The 19,987-nt window shown below is 53.8% G+C and overlaps 1 protein-coding gene across 1 annotated transcript; it reads right to left on the bottom strand.

Moving 5' to 3' along the window:
- Window positions 1-8,240: 8,240 nt before the first annotated feature.
- LOC140389127 (zinc-binding protein A33-like) lies at window positions 8,241-18,454 on the bottom strand. Its single transcript, XM_072473283.1, has 6 exons — window positions 18,053-18,454; window positions 17,583-17,678; window positions 16,540-16,773; window positions 15,502-15,524; window positions 15,299-15,417; window positions 8,241-9,090 (listed from the first exon to the last, which is right to left on the bottom strand). Exons 1-6 carry the CDS (start codon window positions 18,452-18,454, stop codon window positions 8,558-8,560), a joined length of 1,407 nt encoding a protein of 468 aa, XP_072329384.1. The 3' UTR covers window positions 8,241-8,557.
- Window positions 18,455-19,987: the final 1,533 nt, after the last annotated feature.

A 19,987-nucleotide genomic window follows, 5' to 3' on the forward strand; every position in this document is an offset into this window, starting at 1 on the left:
TCTCCTCCATCCGAAACTGTCTCCTCAGCTGGTTCCACACCCTAACCGTGGACTGTACAACCGGGCTCTCCATATATCTCCTCGGTGACAACGGTAGTGCCACCGTTACCATGGCCCTGAAGCTGGGCCCCCGACAGGACTCCTCCTCCACCCTAACCCATTCCGGCCTCTCTCCCTCCCACTCTCACCTCACTTTCTCCACATTCACCACCCAATAATAGTACAGCAGGTGCGGTAACGCCAAGTCCCCTTTCTCTCCCTGCCTCTGTATCACAGCCCACTTCACCCTTGGCACCTTCCCCGCCCAAATAAACTCCGAAATTACGTTGACCAAACTCCGGAAGAAGGCCTTCGGAATAATAATCGGGAGCATCTGAAATACAAATAAAAACCTTGGCAAGACATTCATCTTAACCACTTGGACCCTTCCCGCCAGCATCAGGTGCTGTGTATCCCACCTCCTAAAGTCCTCCTTTATCTACTCCACCAACTTTGTTAAGTTCCACTTATGCAGTGTCGCCCACTCCCCTGTCACCTGGACCCCCAGATACCTAAACCTATCCCTACCTACCCTAAATGGCAACCCCCCCTAAATTAGCTGAAACAGAGAAAGTTAACAAGCAGATACAGTGAACTAATAGGCAGGTAAATGGTGTCTTAGCCTTTATTACAACGGGGCTGAAGTATAAGACTATAAGTCTTGCTGCAATGTAACAGGGATTGAGTGTGGTCACAGCTGGAGGACTGTGGACAGTTTTAGTCTCCGTACCTGAGGAAACATGTACTTACCTTAGAGGGAGCAATGAAGGTTCTCGGAGTTGATACTTGGGATGAAAGGGTTTTCTGATATGAGGAAGGATTGAGTTGGATCGATCTATATTCTTTGAGGTTTAGAAGAATAAGAGGTGATCTTATTGAAACATATATAATTCTCAGAGATCGTGACAGGGTAGATGCTGAGACTGGTCTAGAACGAGGGGTCACAGAATCAGGATAAGGGGTCATCCATTTAAGACTGAGATGAGGAGAAATTCCTTCTCTCAGAGAGAGTTGTGAATCTTTGGAATTCTCTCTCTCGGCGAGATGTCAGTGAGTATATTCCACACAGAGATCGAAATATTCCTGAGTGCAAAGAGAATGAAGGGATAGGATGGGAAAGTGGAGTCGATGTTGATGATCAGACAGGATCTTACTGAATGGTCACATGTCCTACTCCGGAACCTATTCTGATATTCTCATTCCTGATACCACCACCTGGAGGTTCCCTTCCAGTCACTCACCATCCCGACTGGGAAACATATCGGCCGTTCCTTCACTGTCACTGGGTCAGAATCCTGGAACTCCCTCCCTAACAGCACTGTGGGTGTACCTACACCATCTTCTCAAGGGCAATTAGGGATGGGCAACGAGGGCTCAGCCAGCGACATCCACATCCCAGACAGGAGAGAAAACATTCTTTCTGCTCATTCACTGGATCAGTAATCATCACACCAGGGGCGTCATTCTCCGACCCCCCGCCGGGTCGGAGAATGGCCGTTGGCCGCCGTGAATCCCGCCCCCGCCCCCGCCGAAGTCTCCGAAGGGAGAAAAGTCGGCGGGGCGTTAATGGCGCCGCTGCCGCGGAGAATGTCACGGGTCTGCGCAAGGCAGCCGATTTTCGGCCTGCCGATATTCTCCCTTCCGGATGGGCCGAAGTCCCGTCGACGTGATGACCGTTCACGTCGACGTCAATCAAACCTCCTTTTCATCGGCGTGACCCGGTGCTCCAGGCTCACGCCGACCAGCGAGGAGGTGAGTGACGGCCTGGGGGGTTGGCTCTGGGCAGGAAATGGCGTGGCCGCAGACTGATTGCCTGAGGAGAGGTGTGTCTCGGCTTGTGTGTGTGTGCGGCGGGGGGGGGGGGGGGGGGGGGGGGGGTGGGGTGGTTAGAGTAGGCTGGGCTCCGGGGGAGTGCCGGGAGGGGGTCCGTGCCGGGGTGGAGGTTGGGGGTTGGGGAGGGGGTCCGTGCCGGGGTGGAGGTTGGGGGGGGGTCCGTGCCGGGGTGGAGGTTGGGGGTTGTGGAGGGGGTCCGTGCCGGGGTGGAGGTTGGGGGGGGGGGTCCGTGCTGGGGTGGAGGTTGGGGGTTGGGGAGGGGTTCCGTGCCGGGGTGGAGGTTGGGGGTTGGGGAGGGGGTCCGTGCCGGGGTGGAGGTTGGGGGGGGGGTCCGTGCCGGGGTGGAGGTTGGGGAGGGGGTCCGTGCCGGGGTGGAGGTTGGGGAGGGGGTCCGTGCCGGGGTGGAGGTTGGGGGTTGTGGAGGGGGTCTGTGCCGGGGTGGAGGTTGGGGGGGGGGGTCCGTGCTGGGGTGGAGGTTGGGGGTTGGGGAGGGGTTCCGTGCCGGGGTGGAGGTTGGGGGGGGTCCGTGCTGGGGTGGAGGTTGGGGGTTGGGGAGGGGGTCCGTGCCGGGGTGGAGGTTGGGGGTTGTGGAGGGGGTCCGTGCCGGGGTGGAGGTTGGGGGGGGGGGGGGTCCGTGCCGGAGTGGGTGATGGGAGGGCAAATGAGTTGGTCCACCTGGCCAGGTGCCAGCCTTCAACAGTTGGACCCATGCGGTCCATGCCACCTGGCTGGGGGGAGGAGGGGATATGGGCAATGATGACATGTCGTCGTTCCCCTCCCCCCCACCAGGTCGTCATGTTTTCAGATCATCCAGCGATGTTGGCCGCCGTGGTGGCAGCCGCTCATGTCTATGTTGCCCTGGATGAGGAGGAGGAGGAGGAGGAGGAGGAGGAGGAGGAGCGTGCCAGAGAGGCGGCGCAGGCTGCCGCAGAGGGGCAGGCGGCAGCCGCCCAGGCTGGAGGGACACCTGACCGACAGGACGAGGAGGGGGAGGAGGACGTCGTGGCCCCACGGCAACGGAGGCACCCGAGGGCGCCCCGTGTGTACCGGCCCCGGCAGTCATACCAGGACCTCACGGACCGGGAATGCAGGAGGAGACTCCGGATGAGCCGGGAAACCGTGGCACACATCTGCCACCTGCTGGCACACCTGTCACCGCGTGGCACTGGCGGGGGACACCCTCTCCCCGTGTCCGTCAAGGTTACGGTGGCCCTGAACTTTTATGCAACGGGGTCATTCCAGGCACCGAGTGGGGACCTGTCCGGCATATCGCAGACATCGGTGCATCGGTGCATCCGGGCAGTGACAGATGCCCTTTATGCCATGGCGCACCGCTACATCCGCTTCCCCGTGGACCGGGCCAGCCAAGATGCCCGGGCCGTGGGCTTCTCTGCCATTGCCGGGTTCCCCATGGTCCAGGGCGCGATCGATGGGATGCACGTCGCCGTGCGGCCACCTGCAGATAACAGGGCCGTGTTCACTAATAGGAAGGGGACCTATTCGATGAACGTACAGGTGGTCTGCGACCACCGCATGATGATCCTGCACGTCTGCGCCCGTTACCCAGGCAGTGTACACGACTCATTCGTGTTGTCGCGGTCATCCATCCCCGGCATGTACGAGGGACGCCATCCCCGGCTGAGGGGCTGGTTGCTGGGCGACAGGGGCTACCCATTGCGATCGTGGCTGATGACGCCTATACGGAGGCCACGCAATGAGGCGGAGAACCGCTACAATGATGCCCATGTAGCGACAAGGGGAGTGATCGAGAGGTGCTTTGGCGTGCTGAAGATGCGTCACAGGTGCCTGGACCTCTCTGGGGGCGCCCTCCAGTATCGGTCAGATAGGGTCGGCCGCATCATTGTGGTGTGCTGCGTCCTGCACAACATAGCCCAGCAGAGGGGCGATGTGCCGCAGGCAGAGGAGGGCGGAGTGGAGGAGCAGCAGGAAGAGGCCCAGTCCTCCCCAGATGAGGGGGATGGGGGCAATGGTCAGGGCAGACGGGGTAGACACAGACGGGTGGCTGTCCACCGTTACCGGCTGGCCCAGCGGGCACGGGACAGACTGATAGACGCCCGCTTCACTGACTAGATGGGCGTGGGAATCGGGTAGTATGGCCACAGACCGCACACCATGACAACAGCCGACCACCCACACCCCCCACCCATCCATCCACCCAGCACCATCACCCCCCTCCCCAACCCCACACACCCCACCCGCATGCACACCACCCCCCCACTCCCAATTGCCGATCCACCGGCGGCACAACGGGCCGGGCTCACCCAGTTGCGGGTGGACGCGTGTCTATCGCAGGCCATGGAGAATGATGACAGCCCGCCTCCGATGAGCTCCTGGCTCTACATCGTTGGACTATGTCTGACCCATGGCCACAGTACCACCATCCACCCGGACCATCCCTGCATGCGGCTGTGACACTGCAGCGCACGGTCCCGTCCTCTGCCCGGGGGATGTTGATGGCGGCCCAGGGGGAAGGGGGCAGACTCACCTGGGGCTGAGGTAAGACCACCCCTCACACACACACTTGCGCTCAACGTACATGACACCCCCGCACACTTTGGACAGAGCACAAAGGCAGCTTCGGTAGGTGTAACATTGACTTTAATAACCAAAGGAGTTCATGCACGTGCCCTAGCGCCTAAAACTCATCTGTGCCCTGCACCCGTGCCAACTTACTCAGTGTCTAATTGTTTGGCCTTACGGGCCCTTTGACTACGTCTACGTGGTTCCCCAGACGGTACAGCAGAACTGGAGGTGGACTCCTGTGATTCCTGCCCTCTGACACTGGATCCCTTTGGCGGCCGTTTCCTGGGGCGTCCTGGCCTAGATGGGCCAGGCTGCGGCCCGGGCGACTGGGATGGCAAGCTGCCAGCCTGTCCTGCCCGTTGCCCACCCGATGCACCTGGGACGGAAGGGGGGGAGTCCGAGGTGTCGCGGTGTACCGGGACCTCCCCTACAGAGGGAGCCGGGACGGACCACACCACCTCCTCCTCCCTCGGGGTGCCCGATGGCCCCCAGGCCTCTACATGGGTGGGGGATGCGAATGGACTGGCCATCCGACGCGCCCCCGACATCTGGCGCTGCCAGTCCTGGAGGCCCGTGCTGGTATCGACAGGGGTCTGCAGGTTTGCAGCCATGGAGCCCAGGGGGTTGTCGAACCCTGTCTGCGACAGTGCGACGCCAGCTCGCACATGGCCACTGGCGCCGATGCCCTCAGCGATGGCCTGCTGAGACTGGGCCATGGCCTGCAGAGACTGGGCCATGGCCTGCAGAGACTGGGCTATGGCCTGCTGAGACTGGGCCATGGCCTGCTGAGACTGGGCTATGGCGTTGAGCGCCTCTGCCATCTGGCGCTGGCACTGGCTCATGGCCTCCTGTGAGAGGGCAGCCATTTCCTGGGCCACAGACGCCGCCTGCACGGAAGGCCCCAGGCCTCGCAAACCGTTCCCCATGTCTGACACCGTCGCACCCATTGCCTCCACCGCGGACGCCACCCGTGCGGTGTCAGCCTGGGTGGCACGCATGACCGGGACCACTCCCAGCTCCTGGACGCGGGTGGACTCCTCCACCTGCGACCGCAGCCGCCGCAAGCCACCCGTCACCCTATTCGCTCGTCTCCGTGTCGGTGGTTGCATCGGATCAATGTGTGGGTGTGGTAACTGCAGGAACCCGGGATCCATCTGGGCGGCAGATGTTCGCTTGGCCTGGGCTGCCCTCCGACCGCCCGGTCCCTCTGCTGCTCCTACCTCCACCTGCTGTACCGGGACGGCTGTGTTGTGCGCACCAGTGAGTGTACCAGACGCCTCATCACTAAAGTGCCCAACCGTGGTGAGTGTTTCTGCGATGGTGGAGGGTGTTGGTGACAGCAGTGGCGTTGTGTCGTGCTCTTCATCCCACTCTGAGTCCATGGCACTTTGGGGTGGGGGTTCGTCTCCACCCATCCACTCTGAGTCACTGTCCGGTATTTCGTCTTCCCGGGTAGGGGTGTCCTGGGTAGTGCTGTCCCGGGTAGTGCTGTCCCGGGTAGGGGTGTCCTGGGTAGTGGTGTCCCGGGTAGGGGTGTCCTGGATAGTGGTGTCCTGGGTAGTGGTGTCCTGGCTCGGATGTGACGGGGGCCTGTGGCTGCCCCCCTCATCGCTGGGTGGTCGCTCCCGCACGTGACGGGGGTGTCGTCTCCCTGTTGCTCCAGGTCTCTCCGTCTCCCGTGGTCTCCGAGGGGCATCCTGCGGGCGTCGCATGCTGGAGGGTTCGGGTCTCTCCGTCTCCCGTGGTCTCCGAGGGGCATCCTGCGGGCGTCGCATGCTGGAGGGTTCGGGTCTCTCCGTCTCCCGTGGTCTCCGAGGGGCATCCTGCGGGTGTCGCATGCTGGAGGGTTCGGGTCTCTCCGTCTCCCGTGGTCTCGGAGGGGCATCCTGCGGGCGTCGCATGCTGGAGGGTGCGGGTCTCTCCGTCTCCCGTGGTCTCGGAGGGGCATCCTGCGGGCGGTCTGCATCTGCGGGGATGGGTGCCTGGACGTTTGGTCCTGCGATACACAATGAAGCATGCATGGTTAGACATCAGGCAGTGATCAGGTGATACGGGAGAGGGGGATATAGGGGAGGGGGGATATGGGGACGGGCTGTTGGTGGCTCACTTGCTCGTGGGGCCCCGACCTCTGCATCAGCAGCCTCCCGGTCCTCAGGTCCGCCAGCCAGTTCCAGGGCCCTTTCCTCGTGTACGGTCAGTGGCCTCTCATCAGCGGGCCCTCCTCCAGTCCTCACATGCTCCCTATTGTTGTGTGCGCGCTTCTCCTGGGGGGGGGGGGTGGTGGCAGGGGTAAAAGGCAACAGTGTTAGGCAGGTATATGAATGCACGCCATCGGTTGCGCGTGCATTGCAGAGGTTAAGGTTAGGGCTGGATTCACTTGGGGATATGGGGGATATGGGGGAGGGGGGATATGGGGGAGGGGGGATATGGGGAGGGGGGATATGGGGGAGGGGGGAATATGGGGGAGGGGGGATATGGGGAATATGGGGGAGGGGGGATATGGGGGATATGGGGAGGGGGGATATGGGGGAGGGGGGGATATGGGGGAGGGGGGATATGGGGGATATGGGGGAGGGGGGAATATGGGGGATAGGTGATATGGGGGATATGGGGGGGGGATATGGGGGATATGGGGGAGGGGGGATATGGGGGAGGGGGGATATGGGGGAGGGGGATATGGGGGATATGGGGGACGGGGGAATATGGGGGATATGGGGGAGGGGGGATATGGGGGATATGGGGGGGGATATGGGGGAGGGGGGATATGGGGGATATGGGGGAGGGGGGATATGGGGGAGGGGGGATATGGGGGAGGGGGGAATATGGGGGATATGGGGGATATGGGGGGGGGATATGGGGGAGGGGGGATATGGGGGATATGGGGGAGGGGGGATATGGGGGAGGGGGGATATGGGGGAGGGGGGGATATGGGGGAGGGGGGATATGGGGGATATGGGGGAGGGGGGGATATGGGGGAGGGGGGATATGGGGGAGGGGGGATTTGGGGGAGAGGGGATATGGGGAGGGGGTATATGGGGGATATGGGGGAGGGGGGATATGGGGGAGGGGGGATATGGGGGAGGGGGGATATGGGGGATATGGGGGAGGGGGGATATGGGGGAGGGGGGATATGGGGGATATGGGGGAGGGGGGATATGTGGGAGGGGGGGATATGGGGGAGGGGGGATATGGGGGGGGGATATGGGGGATATGGGGGGGGGATATGGGGGATATGGGGGAGGGGGGGATATGGGGAGGGGGGATATGGGGGAGGGGGGATTTGGGGGAGAGGGGATATGGGGATATGGGGGACGCTCACCCTGCCTGCTCTGACGAGGTCGTTCACCTTCTTGTGGCACTGGGTGCCTGTTCGTGGTGTCAGGGCCACAGCGGTGACGGCCTCTGCCACCTCCCTCCACAGACGCCGGCTGTGGCGTGGGGCAACTCTGCGGCCGTGCCCGGGATACAGGGCGTCCCTCCTCTGCTCCACCGCATCCAGGAGCGCCTCCACATCGCGTGACTCGAACCTCGGGGCTGAGCGACGGCCAGCCATCAAGTCGGGTGTTGCGGTCGGCTGTTCCGGTCGGGTGGGGGGGAGCTGCGCGGCCTTATGAGCCGTCACGCCGTGCAGCGCGTATGACGCTGCACGGCGTGAACCACTGCGCAAGCGCGGATCCCGTTACGTCGCTGCTAGCCCATTTCGGGCCGCAGACTATCGGCCCATTTTTATGACGTGACGCAAGTGGGATTTGCGCCGTTTTTTGCGCCGATCGGCGGAGTTTCCGCCGATAACGGAGAATTTCGCCCCAGGTGTCAGTCCCGTCTTCAAATAAAATATTTATTCAAGGGAGGAAACAAAATAAAGATTCACAATGAATTGTTCGAGAGCTGGGCACAGTTACCACAATTCAGGAGATTATGCTTCATTCTACACCAGCCCAGTGTTTATGGGTCCCATTATATTCAGAGAGGGACAGTGGGATGGGTGGAGAATCTGAGTTAAATTTACAGAATAAACAATACAGGAAACACACTCACCCCCTGACAGCACACAGCAGAGAATCAGGACAACATGAGCTGTTCAGACAGTGAATCAGGCTTCTCACTAAAACTCCGACCTCCCAAAACGTGTCCCACTGTGTTACCCAGTGAGCAGGGTCAGTGGCTCAGAGTTAGCACCAGACTTATGATTACAAGGATTAAAGATGGGGTAGAGTTTCTCGGTGAATGTGTCAGTGAAGGTGTACAGGTGAGACATGTCCTCAGCATCGTAAAATGACACCTGTCCTCCCTCGTAATCCAGGTAAATTCCCAACTTCCGGGGTTTCACTTTCCGCTGGGAGATGACATCTGGGATTTTCAATGATTTGCAGTTAGGAGACCGGGCAATGACCCAGAATCCATTCTCAGGTGAAGGAATGATCTTTCCTTTCCTGTTGACAGACTCTCTGCAGACACCCACAATCCAGAGAGGTTTGTGTCCAAGACCCACCTCCCAGTAGTGTCTCCCTGATGTGAAACTCTGGGAGCTCGAAACATAATAGTATTCATTAAATCTTCCCGGATGATCAGGGAGATCTTGCTCCTCATTTCCGTGCCTCACACTAGTCAGATCCTGGGAAATGATGAGTTTGTTGTGTGCCGTCTCTGGGTCCAGGGTGAGAGATGCTGGAACTGGAAGAGAACATAATTGGGAAGCTGTTACTGTGAGAAAAACAGGAGTGAATGCCGAGACGTGTACAGACGGTGAGGGGACATCACCACTTTCCTCAGCCCAGGAACTGTGGAAGCTGAGAGACAGGGGGCCGGAATCTCCGTTTCCCCGATGCCGAAACCACGGCACGCGCCGGTTTGCCGTGGGTCACGGTGCTCCGCCCCCTCCAAATCAGCGTCACCGAGACCTGCGCCTGCGCATTCGCCACCCAGTTTGAATATAATTATCGGGCCCACCTGCGATGTTCTGCCTCCGATGGGCCGAGTTCCCGACGATGCGGCCACGCGTGGTCTCAGCGTTCGCGAGCCTGGCGTGGCGGCTGCGGAGAGAGAGTGGGCATGCGGACAGTGTCCAGCGCCACCATACTGCGCCGAGAGCCGGGCCGTTGGCCGGGGGGGGCTTCTGCCAGGGCTGGGGGGAGGGGGGCTTCTGTCAGGGCTGGGGGGGGACATGAAAGGGGCTGTGGTGTCGGGGTGGACGGGCTCATGGTCCAGGACAACCGGTGTCATCGTTTCTGTGCGATCGGTGCGTGTGCGTGTGGGGGGTGTAGGCGTACGCACAGCTGCAGCTTGTCAGCCCTGCGCGTGTCCAGCGCGGACCCGCCGATTCTCCCACCATTTTCCGCGTGTTCCACGGATGTTTCACGCAATGCCGGTGCTAGCCCCTCACCGGTAACGGAATCGGTGCGTGTGCGCAACCGATGTTTCCGTCGTCAAAGACCGTGGATCGTGGTGTCAGCATTTAAGATGCAGGAACGGAGAATCCAGCCCAGGAGATCTGAAGAAACGTCTCCCCATTCCCTCAGCTCCATTCACTCGGCTCAGATCAGCATCAATTCACTGGGAATAAAGATCTCTCTCCAGTACAAGACCTCGGTTAAGACAAGTTGTAGGAAGTCGGTCATCGCCCTGAACTCAATCTACTGGAATCTGACACTGGTTGTCCCCTGTTGATAATTTCAGCCCCCCCAGTGCTCACTGATCCTCATCAGCTTTGAACCCAGCAATGCCTCAAACTTGAAATTCTTACTGTCCACACCCTATCTCTGACACCTCCTCCAGCCCTCCAACCCCCTCCGAGATCTCAGTCAGGACAAGGGGGTGAGCTCTCATCCTCCAGCCCTACAACCCTCTCTGAGATCTCAGTCAGGACCAGTGGGTGAGTTCTCTTCCTCCTCTTCAAACTCCTGGATCATTGACCTCCAGCTGAGAAGGGGTAAAGTCTCACCTGAAAGAGGCTCCTCCAACACTGCAGCACTTCCTCAGTACTGCGCTGGGATTGCCAGTCTGCACTTTCTGCTCCAGATTCTGGAATGGGACAGAAATCTACAGCTGTCTGACTCAGTGATGGGGTAACACAGACAACCAGCTACATTCCCACTGGGAATTCCATTCACAGTCGGAAGGAGTGATCCCAGTGGAAAATTCACATCTAAATGACGGAGAAGTTACTTCAGTTATCCCAATACACGCTTTTGTTCTTTAACCTCTTTGCTGTTCCCTGGTCTCTATGGCAACAGGGACCCTAACAGACAGAAACCTAGAAAATGTAGAGAATAACGAGGACAGTAGCAACATGGATATGGAATGGGGTGAATGACAGTTGTTGGTTGTTCAGACTGGACATAGATATACATTAGTGTTCACAGGGGTCAGTGTTCACACACTGACTCTTCCTGGTGTAAATTAATGACCTAAACCTTGATGTACAGAACATCAGTTCACAATTAGCGGGTGACAGGACAAGTTGAGAGAGTGGTTAATAAGAATGCAGCATCTTAGGCTTTATTAACGCAGAATAGAGAGACAAAGCAGAGAGGTTACGTTATATCTGTATTAAACACTGGTTAATTCTAATAATAATAATCTTTATTGTCACAAGTAGGCTTACATTAACACTGCAATGAAGTTACTGTGAAAATCCCCCCAGTCGCCACATTCCGGCGCCTGTTCAGGTACACAGAGGGAGAATTCAGAATGTCCAAATTACCTAACAGGGAGAATTCAGAATGTCCAAATTACCTAACAGGGAGAATTCAGAATGTCCAAATTACCTAACAGCATGTCTTTCGGGACTTGTGGGAGGAAACCGGAGCACCCGGAGGAAACCCACGCACTTGAGGGAGGATGTGAGGGTATTAGAGAGCGTGCAGGAAACATTCACCACAGTGATTCCTGGGAGGAGGAACTCCAGTTACGGACACAGATTAGTGAAGCTGAGGTGATTCCACTGGGAGACGAGAACCAGAATTTAAACTGTTGACAAAAGTGGCCACATTATCGTGAGAAAAAAGCTTTTCACACAGCGACTGTTTACAATCAGTAATGAACTGTGGTGGAATCAGATTCAATCACAGCTTTCAAACGGAATTGAATCAGTAACTGAAGAGGAAAAATCTGCAGAGCTACAGGGCGGCACAGTGGTTAGCACTGCTGCCTCACAGCTCCAGGGTCCCGGGTTCAATTCCGGCCTTGGGTGACTGGCTGTGTAGCGTTTGCACTTTCTCCCCACGTTTACATGGGTTTCCTCCGGGTGCTCCAGTTTCCTCCCACAAAAGATGTGCAGGTTAGGTGGTCCTGCTTAGTATCCCTTAGTATCCAAAAGGTTAGGTGAGGTTATTGGGTTTCGGGGATAGGGTGGAGGCGTGGGCCTAAATAGGGTGTTCTTTCCAAGGGCCGGTGCAGACTCGATGGGCTGAATGGCCTCCTTCTGCACTGTAAATTGTATGAAATTCTATGAAAAGGTGAAGGAATGGTTCTGGGTGAGTTGATCTTCCAGTGAGCTCGCAGGAACTCAATGAACCAGAACTCACTGATGTGTTGGGTACTCTGGATCTGTGGAGACTACGAATACCTTAGCAGTAACATCGACAGGCTACCAACACTTGTAATAGTACAACTTTATTTTATTTAACTAAGAGCTGTTAAACATACTTGCACTGTGGGTGGACACTATGTTAGATTGACTGAAGACCTATGCCTAACCTGACCAGCCTATACTGCTAGCACATGGTGGATGTTTGTGTTACTGACTGCGGGCTCTGTCTGTCTCAGAGGCTGCATCCCGAATGAGCGGGAAAACTAGTGCCCTCTGTCTTTATAGTGACCGTGCCCTAACTGGTGATTGGCTGCTGTGTTGTGTGTGTTGATTGGTCTTGCAGTGTGTCAGTCAGTGTGTGTCTCTGCACCAGCATATACTGATGTGTATATTATGACAATCACCTCCTGTTTTGGAAACATTCTGGGATTCACAGAAAGAGGCAATTCCACATCAACCTGTGAGATTCGGCGGAAAAAGGATTTTCCAGCCCAATCCCGTTTTCCAGTTCCTGCTCCTTAACCCTGTCGGTTACTGCACTTCCAGTACAGATCTGATTACTTTATAATGGTTATGAGGGTTTCCGCCTCTATCAACCTAACACCTTTAAACCTCCTCCTGCTTACCCTGTATCTGCTCTCCCTAATCATGGACCCCGAGCCAATGGAAATCGAGGCTTCCTCTCCACTCTATCTGGACACTCCTCATTTTATACACGTCAATTAAATCTTGCCTCAGCCTCCTCTCATCCAATGAAAACAACCCCAATCCATCCAATCATAACTCAGAACTCAAGTTCTTTGATCCATCCAACACCCTCATTAATCTCCTCGGTAACTTCTCCAGCATATTGACCAGAAAGATACAAAGTACTCTAGTTGTAGACTAACTAGTGTTTAATAAAGTTCCTACATTACCTCTCTGCTCCTATTTTCTATTCCTCGGTCAGTAGAGGAAAATAGCCGGTGTATTATCGTCACAACTTTATCCACCTGTCCTGAATCTGTGGACATAAATTCAAAGCTCCCTCTGTTCCTCCACAACTCTCACTATCTTCTTGTTTATTGTCAATTCACTTGCCAGATCTTCCCCCTCCCAATACATTAACCTCACACTTCTCTGATCCGAATTCCATTTATTACAAGACAAAGTTCTGAGGAAGAGACAGAAGGTGAAGTCTGCCTAGGTTGGGAGTTCCTGGGCGGGATTCTCACCCCCACCCCCGGCCGGATGGGGAGAATCGCACCACGCCGCCCCGACCCCCGCACGTGATTCTCCCACCCCCCGAAACAAGCGCCGCGCGAATCGCGCCGGGCCGCTCAGAGAATCGCTGCAAATGGCGAGCGCCGATTCTCCGGCTGGGTGGGCAGAGCGGCCCCGCGTAAGAGGCCTAGTCCCACCAGCGCCGTCCACATCTGGTCGCTGCCAGCGGGTACTTGTCGCAAAGACTTGGGGGGACGGCCTGTTGAGGGGGGGTGGGGGCTCCGTGGGGTCTGGCCCACGATCGGGTCTCACCGATCGACGGGCCGGCCTCTCCCCCCACCGGGCCTACTTCCTTGCGCGACCGGCCCCAGAACCCCGGTGCCATGTTGGTGAGGGTCCGGAGCGCTCCGCGAGGCACCTGCGCCACTGCGCATATCATCATTGGCGCTGGCGCAACTGCACATGCGCGGATCCAGTGGCGCCCAGTTCATGCCGGGATCTGCGGCTGGAGTGTCGCAAACCACTCCAGCGCCGTGCTGGCCCCCTGTAGGGGCCAGAATTCGACGTGGGAGCGGCCTGTTCACGCGACGGCATTTGCAACGGCGTGGACTCTCTGCCTCCATTTTGGAGAATCCCACCCCGTTGTTATTGGTCACAGAAGGAGACATAATGTAGTCATGGTGATTGGTATATGGAGTGAGGGGAAGTGTATCCGTCTTGACAACGGGGCATGTGGGGACCAATCGGCGCTCTGTGCGGAGATCTGGCAATGTCCCTTAGAAATGACAGAATATCGTTAATTAAATGTTTTCTTATAACCTGGGGAAAGAAAAATACCCAACAATATACAGAGAATAACACTTGGGGTCATCCAGTGTTGGGGAAAAGCCAGAAGGGAAAAGGGAGGGATAAACATAAAACAATCATGATCACCAGAGAAAAAGTATCTGGAAAACTAATGGGATTTAAGGCAACTTGTCCCCTGGACCTGATGTCCTGCATCCCAGGATTTTAAAGGAGGGGCTGGAGAGAAAGTGGATGCATTGGTTGTAATCTTTGCAAATTCCCGAGATTACTGATCAATGATGGGGATACAACTATTTATGATCAATATTCCTGATTGGATGAAGAAACCGAATATACTGGAGCTAAATTGTCTGATGACACAAAGTTTGGTCGGGAAGTTGTGAGGAGGATACAAAGGTTCTGTGGAGGGATATAGACCGGTTAAGTGCGAGGACAAAGATTTAGCAGATGGAGTATAAAGTGAGAAAATGGGAGGTTGTCAACATTGGCAGGAATAGAAAAGCAGCAAATTATTTCAATAGAAAGAGACGGCAGAATGCTGCAGTACAGAGGGATCTGGGGGACCTTGACCATGAATCACTAAAAGTTAGTATCCAGGTACAGCAAGGAATGGGGAAAACAAATGGAATGTTGGCCTTTATTGGAAAAGGGATGGAGTGTAGAGTAGGGAAGATGTGCTGCAACTGTACAGGGGATTGGTGAGACTGCAGCTTGAGTACTGTGCTCAGATCTGATCCCCTTACATCAGGAGGGAGAGACTCTCATTGGACACAGTTCAGAGAAGATTCACTGGGCTGATTCCTGGTGAAGGGATTGTTTTATGAGGAAAAGGTTGAGCAGGTTGGTCTGTACTCATTGGAGTTTAGAAGAATAAGAGGTTATCTTATTGAAACATGCAGAATATTGAGGGAGTTCCTTCGTCAGGGTAGATACTGGGAGGATGTTTGATCTCTGGGGTAAGCGAGGTGTTGGTGACACAGCATCAAATGAAGGGGCCTCTACTCAAGACAGAGATGAGAAGGAATTCCTTCTCGGAGAGGGTTATTAGTCTTTGGAATTCTCTACCACAGAGACCAGCAGAGGCTGGGCCATTGATTCATGACCGAGTTCGATAGATTGTTGATCAAAAAGGAGGTTAAGGGTCATCTGGGACAGGCAGGAAAGTGGAGTAAAGGCCACAATTCGATCAGACATGATCTTATCAAAAATCAGAGCAGGTTCACTGGGCTGGACTGCTCCTGTTCTTATTCCTTCTGATCTTATGATCATTTCATCAGTGTGTCAAACCTCATTAATCACGTGGATAACAGCAGGGAGACGGTAATATACAGAGAATGATACCTGGAGAAATCGCTGCTCTCATTTCCCTCCACACTTTGATGTATTTGACTGGTTCACCAGCGATATCCACAGGTAACTGAGTGGAGACAGTTCCAGGCTTGTGAAACTCCATCTGACTCCTGTGAAAACAGGTCTGGAAATCAGTGTGTGTTAGAGAGACAGGAGTGATCGCATCACAAAACTGTTTCTTTAAACCTGCTTACCTCATCAACAGGTCCTGAATATCCTGAGGGGAAAGAAACAGAATAGATATGATCGACTCAGATTAAAGAGTTCTTGTTGATGTAAATCCCGAGTAGAAATTATGAAGAGGGACAGAATTGAGAGACCAAGATTTCAGTTGGAAAATAACTTTTACTTTTTCCTTTCATTCCCTCTCTGAGCTCATCCTGGTCATCAGACCCACCTCCTGTCCCCTCCATCCTCTTCCCAAAAACTACTGATCTCCCAAACTCCCCTGCTGGTCCCCATGTTAGCGGGATTGTCTCTCCTTTAAATCTACATCTTCACCCCTCTCACCTCCTCATTATTCTCGATCAGTCTGCAGCCTTTGACACGGTCGATCACACCATCCTCCTCCACTGCCTCTCCACTGTTGTCCAGCTGGGTGTTCTGCCCGCACCAGTTCCCACTCTTATCTCTCTAACCGTAGCCCCCATCACCCCTGTGGTCGGTGAACTACATTGGCTCCCGGTTCAACAACGTATTGATGTTGAAAATTCTCATCCTTGTTTTCAAATTCCTCCATGGCCTCACTCCTCCCTATCTCTGTAATCTCCTCCAGCTCCACAACCCTCCGAGACATCCTCTAATTTGTGTCTCTTGTCCACCCCCGATATTAATCCCAACACTATTGTTGGCTGAGACTTCATTTGAATCCAGCGTTCGCAGGATCAGGAACAGCAAACCCACAACTCAATAAAGATCTACCGACTCCACTTTAACAACGCATCTTAACCCCGTCCTCAGTAGAACTCCATCTGCAGCAGTGTAAACGTCTCCAGTTCCCAGCCCAGCTCTCTCTGAGTCCAATCATCAATCAGTGCCGTGGTTACACTGAGTATAGGAATCACACTGAGATTCTCTCACCTCATTTCCCATTGGAGCCTTACTGACAGCAGAAAGAAACAATCACCCAACCAATCAGACTGAGGCCTTGCCAAATCCCAGCGGTTAAAGGTCAGAGTGCCCGCCCTCAGTCTCTGGAATGTTTCACTGGACAAGACAAAGAGATTTTGTACCTTGAGGAACTCTGGGGCCTCTTGTACCCCCAGCCTCGATTTTAGATCTCTTATTGCTCCTTCAAGAGAAGACAATTCATCCATGGTTTTGGTTAAATTCTGCTCCATTTCCTCTATTATTTTATTGCTTTTTGTCTCCAACTCTGCTTTCAGCAGCTCCTCCTTCTCAAACAGGAACTTGTGCATCTTTTCAAATTCACTGTTGATTTCATTTCTCAGTCTGTCAACTTCAGCCTGGAACAGATTGAATACAGAACGGAATAAAAAACGTTTATAATCCCAGTGACCCTGGGATAAAAATTGATATCCAGCAAGGATAACAAATAATAACAGCTCACTGCCTGCTGAACAGTTTGATGGAACTTTGGCTGTGTGGGAGTGAGTTACAAACATGTTTCAGTGATTCCAATAGTTTATCATTAAATAATAGACATCAAGGACTGAGTCACCGAGTGGAATCTAATCGTGGAATGCAGATGGTTTATATATAGAATAATGGATACCTGGGAGTGAGTTACAGACTGGAATCTAATCAAGGGGTTCAGATGGTTTATATATAGAATAATGGATACCTGGGAGTGAGTTACAGACTGGAATCTAATCGAGGGGTTCAGATGGTTTATATATAGAATAATGGATTCCTGGGAGTGAGTTACAGACTGGAATCTAATCGAGGGGTTCAGATGGTTTATATATAGAATAATGGAAACCTGGGAGTGAGTTACAGACTGGAATCTAATCGAGAGGTTCAGCTGGTTTATATATAGAATAATGGATACACGGAAGTGAGTTACAGACAAGATTTATTGAATCAATTGATGGGATTGGTTTGAGAGAGAAAATAAGACATTTTCACACTGTCATAATAATCTGCAATTTGCAGACGCTCCCTTATCTTGCAGTTTGGGGAGCAGCCCACAGTGTACTTTGGAGCAGCAGCATTTTATTCAGTAAAACTCTCTCTCTGACTGTGTGAGAAGCTCACTCACTCTCAATATCAAACACAGGGAAGTTTACACAAAGCCTAAAGGACACTCTCCTACCTTCATGTGTAAAATCCCATCCTCGCGTTCTCTTTTACTGTGGAGACTGAGGTCCATTTGCTTCTGCAGAGTTTCCAATGATGTTTCTAACTTGTTCTGAGACAGAAAGGACACAAAGGGGTTTGTCAAAGGAAACAATCATTGTCACATTCTGGAGGAGTTTGCTGTTTTAAATCGAGTGAGACTAGTGAGGTAGAGAAGGAGATATTCTCAGGATTGACACTCAATAAACAAAGTAGAAGCTGTGGGTTAATTCTGTTTATTGCAATTATCCTCCTCCAGGTTAATTCCCCTCCTCAATCAATCCTTTCCTCGTTCAAACCCTCTCTTTACATTCCTCTCCCCTTCCCTACCCCTTTCTCTCCTGCCCTCTCTTCCCCTTCCCACATTCGACAAACACTCTCTCTCTCTATTACTTACACCCTATCCCTCTTCCCCATCTACCTGTGTCAGTAACAGTGATCCAGTACCTTGTATATCTGGGCTGCCTCCTTTATTGGGATCACACTGTGCGTCTTATGAGCTCTGGACATCCCACACACCACACAGATCGCTTTGTGTTCATCTTCACAGAAGAGTTTCAGCTTCTCCTCGTGTTCCTGACAGTAAAACTCCTCCTGTGGCTGTGTCACCTTCACCTTCTGCTCTCTGAACTTCTCCACGATGTTAATCAGGGTCAGAGCAGGCCTGACGTTCCTCTGGGTGAAGACCTGTCGACACTGGGGGCAGGAAACATCGCCCGGGACCTTCTGCCAACTCTGAGAGATGCAGGAGCTGCAGAAATGATGTCCACATTCCAGAGACACCGGCTGGGTGAATATCTCCAGACAGATGGGACAGGTTAGTTCCTGTGTGAGATCTGGAGACGCCATCCCAGTGCTCAGAGTCTCTCTCTCCTTCCCTGTTCCAGCTCTTTCGCTTTCAATTCCTGTTCAGGGCTGCACTTCCTGGATTTCACTTCACGTGATCAGTGACACATCTCAGTGTCAGGAACTTTGGAATTAAATCAAACTGACCCCATTATTGTGTCTGGAGCCCCTCCCTCATCCCTGAGCCCCTAAATGTAATTTGTTGTTGCCTCTGACTGAATCAAAGTGTTTGTGCTGGAAACTGTCCTGAGGGGGGTCTTCAGTCCCAGTCAGAGACCTTGACAGACACACACAGACACACACGCAAACACACACACAGACCCAGACACACATAGACACACACAGACAGACACACATACAGACAGGCACACACATATACACACACTCTCAGAGAGACACACACACACTCAGATAGACAGACAGACACCCACAGAGACATACTCACACACACAGACACACCCTACCTAGCAGAGCTTCCATTTACTGGAGAGTGATGAAGGGACAGGCTCTGTCAGTCACTAGATCACATTTACACATCTAGAACTGGGACATCGACTGCACAATAACATCTTTAAATTCCTGTTCACCTCCAGCTCCATCCGCTTGTTAATCTTCTGTTAGTTTGAACAAATCGTGAAGCTGATTCTGCGATTGCCTCACCCACAGTTAGTGATCATCTCACAAGACATGTTACTGAGACAGTGATGCTCATTAAAGGATATTCGACTGGGGTGGCAGCACTCAATGGGAGACAGTGAATCAGCCTCTTGTTGAACATTCTGGACAATATCCCTTTCCATTGGCCCCCACTGGGAGTCACTGGGAGTACATCGAGCCCGGATTTAAAATATTGCTTCACCTGAAACAAGGGCCTCGTCTCCATCCCCAAACCCAGTCAGAGTGAGTCCAGCCCTGAGCAGCTGGGTCAGGACACACTCCCTCTATTTGAACCGCGTCCCCTGCCCTGTTCTCAGTGAACGGCAGTGACCTCCTCATTCTAATCACTCTCTGGGTAAAGATGTTTCTCCTGAATTCCCTATTGGATTTCCCAGTGACTCCCATATCTGAGGGGATTCTGATCCCCACACGGTGGGGACCGTCGGTGGCCACGTTTGAGGAATTGTCCGTCGCGCGGGCGGGAATGTGTAAAATGGAAACATTTGTCCAGATTGTAACATTGTGTGCTGGGGAGGATGTTCCCCAGGTTGCTGATGTTTTTGTATTATTTAATTTATTTGGAATAAAATACATTAAAAAAACTTTTCCTACTTCATGGGTACAAAAATCCTTCTGTCTCCCAATATTTATCAGTCTCTCATCTTTTAAAGATATCCTGAGATCCTCGTGTCAAAGTGATAATTTTACAGAACATGTTGGGTATTGAGCCCCTCCAGCCTGTTCCACCATTCAGTCAGCTCATAGCTGATCTGTACCTGAACCACATTTACTCACCTTGGTTTTGTAACCTTTGTGTGAAGAAGCGTTTCCTGAAATCCCCCCTTGATCTCTCTCATCCTGACCCACACTTTCCCCCTG

The sequence above is a fragment of the Scyliorhinus torazame genome, chromosome 14 (genome assembly GCF_047496885.1).
Source record: "Scyliorhinus torazame isolate Kashiwa2021f chromosome 14, sScyTor2.1, whole genome shotgun sequence".
Lineage (NCBI taxonomy): Eukaryota > Metazoa > Chordata > Chondrichthyes > Carcharhiniformes > Scyliorhinidae > Scyliorhinus > Scyliorhinus torazame.